At 40.5% G+C, this 6,380-nt stretch overlaps 1 protein-coding gene across 1 annotated transcript; it reads right to left on the bottom strand.

Moving 5' to 3' along the window:
* Positions 1-4,334: 4,334 nt before the first annotated feature.
* LOC149265715 (phosphoserine aminotransferase 1, chloroplastic-like) lies at positions 4,335-6,159 on the bottom strand. The gene has a single exon (XM_089429724.1). It carries the CDS (start codon positions 5,936-5,938, stop codon positions 4,637-4,639), a length of 1,302 nt encoding a protein of 433 aa, XP_089285850.1. The 5' UTR covers positions 5,939-6,159; the 3' UTR covers positions 4,335-4,636.
* Between the last annotated feature and the right edge of the window lie 221 nt (positions 6,160-6,380).

Genomic DNA, 6,380 nt, shown 5'->3' with positions numbered 1-6,380 from the left:
AATCAGACTTGGGGCTCAACCCTTTACAAGCCCAAATCAGTACATTCCAAGGCTTTTTAATGAAGCTAACGAGTGTGGCATATATATGCTTCAGTGGGAAGAATGTTGAAGGAAGGCCTGACGGTATTCCTCATCCCATGTTGTTTGTTGGTTGCTTGAAAGCGAGATGCCAAAAGGAATACTTTCTCATGTTTCCGTATCTCTGGACTTTTGAGTTCATGGGAGAATTTCACTACCCACCAAGCCCACTCAAAATCTGCAAGAAACCTTCTTCAATCTTATTCCTCAGTCAAGCAGGGGCCCAGGGCAAAGGCATTGGCATTATACTGTTATTGGCAGGAAAAGTGAGAGTTCGAGCCTCCACCTTGTTGGACATTCACACCTCAACATGCTCAATTCTTATGAGTTTCTGTACTATTCCGGAGTCTCAAAGGGCAGAATTTAGGCATAGCCATTTGGCTGACCTATAGGCTAACACAATAAGGTTTTGACTTGCCTGGATAAGGCGTTCTTCGCCATTAATTTGAGCTTGAGTAAGGTGGACCCTGGGTGGTTTAAAAGCAACATCCATAACCCTTGTTTTAGGACAGCCTGGAAGTGTCTATCCAGGCTGCTTATTCAAGCTTGATAGAGAGGTAAATCCAACTGTTGGGCATGGGTTTGAATATAGGTATTTGCACATACTTAGTCGTGTATTCATGGTCAATAGACCAGGAAAAAAGGGGGCATAGTGGCCATGGTAGGCATGGGAGTATCTCATTCAAGGCCTACAAGTATAATTGTTATTTATACTTAAGTAGGGAGAGCATTCCCTTGCAACAAGGATGGGCATTGTCACCTAGGCCATCCCTCATGGAATGACAAAGTGTGTACAGGTTTGAGGGCTTGCAAAAAATTCTCTTGGCCTTGCCACAAGGCCAGCTGCATAGGTACAGCCATATATATAAGTATGCAGTCATAACATGGGTTATTTCACTTAGTGGAGAAAGGCCTAAATTCAGGCTCCTTTCTCATGGCCAGAATAGCTAATGAAGGTTAAACTGTGTTGGTTTTGGTGATGTTTCTCTTCATCAGAATTTGGGTCTTGCCTGGACCTTGAAAGCATCATGACATCTGCATCGTGGGATCCTCTCTCCAAGACCTTCCTACCCCTGGTCCTCAAGCATCACACCACTTGGGCAGCAAGCTAGCACTGCCTTCCTATAGCCTTGCTCCTGTTCTTTCGTAAATCTCAAGGATCCTATCTAATTGATGAGGATGTAAGGTGAGATGTAAGCATCGTAGTTCTGGCATCTTAAGTTTTTACCAGCTCCGAAGATTTGTCTTGATGCTTCAAAGCAAATATCGCTAGTAGACCACATTCCTCATCTGCAGGCACTGAATTCACGAGACCTCCTCTCCCTAAGATATTTTGTACCCAGATTTTCTCATGTGCCTAGTCTCTGGACCAGATTTAGAAAGGAGAAGGGAAAGAAGATTCAACCTTACTGCCAGAGGTCTCAGATTTAAAGGGCAGGATCCCTTCTCTACAATTCAATAGACTAAATGAGAGGGACTGACCTCACTCAATAGGGCCATTATATGGATTCTACGCACAGTCCTTAGTAATGCCAATTCCTTTGATTTTGTTCTATGAGGAGCCTAGTTAGGATCCTTGAAATTCAAGGAGCAAATTCAAATTGATTCTGCTCCATACACTCCAAAAGAGGGGCATCCCTATTGGTAACAGAGGTACAAGCCTGTTTGGTAGTTACATTACAATTCTTGGGATTTAAAGACTTATATGATTCCAAAGTTGGCTCGTTTTACAGTTCACAGAATGGAAATTATGGCACCTTATATGTCACGGGCCATGTACCCTGTGAGCCATGGCATCAAGCCTTGTTACAGTTCAGGCTTATACCTGAGCTTTGGAATCTGGATATCAAAATGTGGTTTAGAATTTAAATTATCCTCCTATAGGTGACTGACAAAACTACATGTCTAATAGGGAAGCCTTTGTAATCATTCAATCTTTAAAAGACTTGGCATGAGTCGATTTGGGGAATTGAAGCTAGTATGAACCCCCCCTCCCCCTTTTGCAGAGAGGTATACCTTACCAACTATGTGAATATGGGGGCATACGTGGCCATGGACAATTCACAGACATTCATTATTCATTAAAATAAAGGTTTTCCAGCTCAAGTTTGATGTGGGAGCAAAGTCCTGCGTGATAGCACCATGACTCACCAAACTGAAGTCTAGCACTCACCCACAGTCTGAGTTTAGAAGGTACAACCCTTGGTGTACTTCAACACAAGTTTCCTTTAAGTGACCTTCAAGTCTGCGATCATTTAAACCCTCTATCCCTGAGCAATTGACATCTTCAAGCAATAAAGGAAGAAGCCCAACTCCTCTGTTTCACTGAAGAATCCACATCTTCGTGCAATAAGACCTGACTCATTGCTAGAGAATCCAAGTTTGCCAGCAATATATCGCTGGTAAATAATCTTTTTGTAGCTATAAAGGAAGGAGCTGATTTCACGTATCGCTGAAAAATGATCTTCTTGGAGCAATAAAGGAGACAGCACAAATCCTCTGTACTGCTGGAAAATGATCTTTCTGGAGCAATAGAGCAAGGGCTCGATTCCTTGTCACTGGAAAATGTGAATCTTGGAGCGATAGGCTCCAAGTCTGCAATGCTAGAAATTATGAATTACATGGCTATAAGACCTTTGACACTGGAGAATTTAGATTCTCGAGTGATAGGATCGAATCCAAGGCCTTGCTGGAAACGTGAAATTTCAAAAATGGTAAGCGTTATGGCTAGTTCCCTTCTGCTTATAAATTGAACTCCTATGTACTTATCGCCATCAAAGAGACTACTGGGGATCAAAGTAACAAGCATGAGCTTAAAATAGATCCCTGAACAAGCTTAAAGTTTGGAAAAATTTTGAGACCCCATCCCGCAAAGGGCATCTAGAGGATGGGTCTGTTATAATGTGGCTAAGAGGATTAAAAAATGTGCAACAGGGTTCGATAGCATATTCTCGTAGACTTTTTAATATTATGCCTCCTAAAGTTGAGTCTATTAAGTTAAAGTGTTAATTATTATTGTACTTGTTGGATAATTAGACATAGGTAAGTCACCTGCAGCTTCCTCGCATTTCTATACATGTGTCAAACTTAATAGAGATAGATGGAAATGGCTTACCATGTGCTTTCAGGATACCTCATTATGCCTTCTTGGTGTCCTTTTGATCTCTGGCATGCTCATTTTTGCAGGTGACAAAGTAAATACAATAACTTTGGGAGCAACCAGCGAATGACCATAAATATCATAAATTTAAGGTTCGAAATCTGGGATCCGTGGCTTAGCCTTGGATCTTTACCTGTGATTGAATGCAAATAGTAATTCAGATTTGGTAGCTTCCACTGTAATTATCAGTACTATTTTTATCATGTTTCAAGACTCTCGATTAGGTTAGGAAATTGCGATAACAGACAAGGATCACTTAATAATTGTCAGCTACTTTGACTATTATTTATGCATTTAAAACAGACTGATAATCTCTCTCAATTAAGTTCACTCCCAACCCTATTTAAAAGATGAACCATGGAATCATCTGTAACTTGGGATCATGCTGAAATCAACCCCCTGGGTAATCTCTCTTATTTATTATACCTACAACCTTTTGTTGCTACGGAACTAGCATAATGGTCACCCGTTGCGAGATTTATCCTCACATTCCATGCATAGCTTGTTTGCAAAGCACTTCAACTAAAAGAGAGCTTCTAGACTGCCACTTTTAAAAAGAGAAATATCTTATTAAATTTTCTTCCAACTATTCCCATATCAAACAAGCCCTCGAGTAGTTGTATTTGTTTTGAACTATTTCATAACACCATCCACAATTACTCATATGATAAAAATATTTCAGATTCAACAAAAGTGCTAACTTTCCCACTCATGAGTCACCCTCCATTGAATGTGATCTCTTTTACACTGTTTGCAGGCATATAGTAGAACCAAATCGTGAAAAAAAAGACGCTGTAATAGATTGAATCTATAAGAAGTAACTCACTTCTAGAAATACAAAACTGAAAATTCTCAAACTCTGCAATCTAACACCTCACTGACCAGAAGAAATAAGGCATTCAACATGTAAGAAAAATTGATGAAAGCACTCCATAGATCATATTACAGACAAGATAGCATGGCTTCTTCATTCCAACATGTAATAGGACAACTACATGGTTATTATATTCAATGCTCTAGATTCCAGATGAAACTGGCAAAATAATATTAGACTAAGAATCGCAAATAGGATGTAAAAAGGGCCAGAGGAGCAGCATTAACAAAGCAATTGACTAAAATTATTACCAGGTAGACATAGAAGATTCTTCAAATATTTCCTCAGAAGATGTACCAGTACTACAATTCCTAAATTCATCAACTGGACTTTCCCCACCCCAAAATCTTCTTGAGATTCTAAGACTCTCAACTCTTCAACTTAGAGTAATAAAACTCAAACTAACTATGAAGATACACTCAATTTATGCATTGCATGAAAAAGCATTCAGACTAACTAATTATAAAAGAGCAGATCTATAACTAGCCTTGCAGATTTGAGACCACGAACTCTGTCAGACTCAATTAATGGTTAGCCTGGAAGACCTTCATAAATGATACCAGTTTCTCCACACCTGCCAATGGCATTGCATTATAAATTGAAGCCCTCATTCCTCCCACAGATCGATGTCCCTTAAGCTGCAACATGCCCTCGCTTGTTGCCTGTTTGATAAAATCACTCTCAAGCTCAGACTTCTCGAGTGTAAATGGCACATTCATCAGAGACCTGACTGATTTTTCCACTGGGCAACGATAGAACCCATTGCTCGCATCGATCGCATCATAGAGAATCTTAGCCTTCTGAACATTTTTCTTCTCTATTTCACTCAATCCCCCCTGTGCAAGGAGATCCTCAAACACCAAGCCACACATATAGATTGTAAAGCAAGGTGGGGTGTTGTACAAAGACTTGTTCTCAGCGTGAATTTTGTAATCCAACATGAGGGGGGTGCTCTGTTGAGCATTGCCAATAAGGTCATTTCTGATTATAACAATGGTTACCCCTGCTGGCCCTACGTTTTTCTGAGCTCCAGCATAGATGACCCCAAATTTAGAGACATCCACAGGCTTGGAACAAAAGTTGGAGGACATGTCAGCAACCAGAAAGGTAGTGTCCCCTTTGGGCGTAGGGTAGTTCTTAAACTCAACACCATGAATGGTATCATTGGCACAAATATGCAAGTATTTTGCATTTGGGTTTAACTGGATTTCCTCCTCAGAGGGTATTCTTGTATACTTTGTAGCCTTTCCAGACCAAGCCAGATTGGCCTTGCAAAACCTTTGACCTTCTCTGAAGGCCTTGTCACCCCATGATCCAGTCACAATATAATCTGTTGTATCTTCTACACTACACAAGTTTAACGACAAACAAGAAAACTGTGTTGAAGCCCCACCCTGAAGGAAAAGGACCTCATAATTTGCAGGAATGCTAAGAAGCTCACGCAGATCAGACTCAGCCTTTTGTATAACAGAAGTGAACTCCTTACCTCTGTGGCTCATCTCCATTATGCTCATCCCCGAGCCCCTCCAGTTGTAGAGCTCTGCCTGAGCTTTTTTTATAACATTTTCGGGCAGAGTCGCTGGCCCTGCGGCGAAATTGAACACGCGACCTTCATCCTGCACTGGATCTGACAATCCTGTTCGTGGGGTTGCAGAAGATGGTGCCACGGCTGTGCATGTGATAGACAGGGTTTTGCGTGATGGGTCGTGGGCTTTTTCTCTTAAGTATAATGATGGTGTGCATAGCTTGGTACCTGTGATTGAAGACGAGGAACTCAAATGGTTATTGAGCAGGAATGCCTGCTGGAAGGTTGCAGAGGCTGCCATTGATTGAAAGCTCTAAACAATACTCAAGAAAATCGGTATGGTATGGAGGGATCTGATAACCAAGGCCAGAGGAATAAAACGAAAATGAAAACCAAGAGACTGGATCTGCAGCATTCAACGTCTGCAACTAAAAGCGTATAAAAGATCTTCAAAAGTGTATGAAAGATCTTGATTACAGTTACCCAAGTTGGACCTCATTTGTTTTTATAGCCTTTTATATAGCCGTACCTCATTTGTTTTTATAGCCTTTTATATAGCCGTAGTTTAACAATTATGTTTTTTATTATAATTTTTCGGAGATTATGTAATATATATTTAAAGGGCAAAGAACAAGGTTTTCTCTTTTCTCGTAAAACTGCAATGGACCTAGTATAGTATACCACTTAGATATAAGGGAATAATGGAGTGAAAGGGATATTCGATGTTTTGGCATATAATATAG

Source organism: Pinus tabuliformis, chromosome 6 (assembly GCF_031772625.1).
Source record: "Pinus tabuliformis cultivar Carrire ecotype Pingquan chromosome 6, CPIR1, whole genome shotgun sequence".
NCBI lineage: Eukaryota > Viridiplantae > Streptophyta > Pinopsida > Pinales > Pinaceae > Pinus > Pinus tabuliformis.
This window is presented reverse-complemented; position numbering and strand designations above follow the sequence as displayed.

Coding starts and splice junctions, on each gene's coding strand:
- LOC149265715 (XM_089429724.1), bottom strand. CDS start 5,938: ATGGCAGCCTCTGCAACCTTCCAGCAGGCATTCCTGCTCAATAACCAT.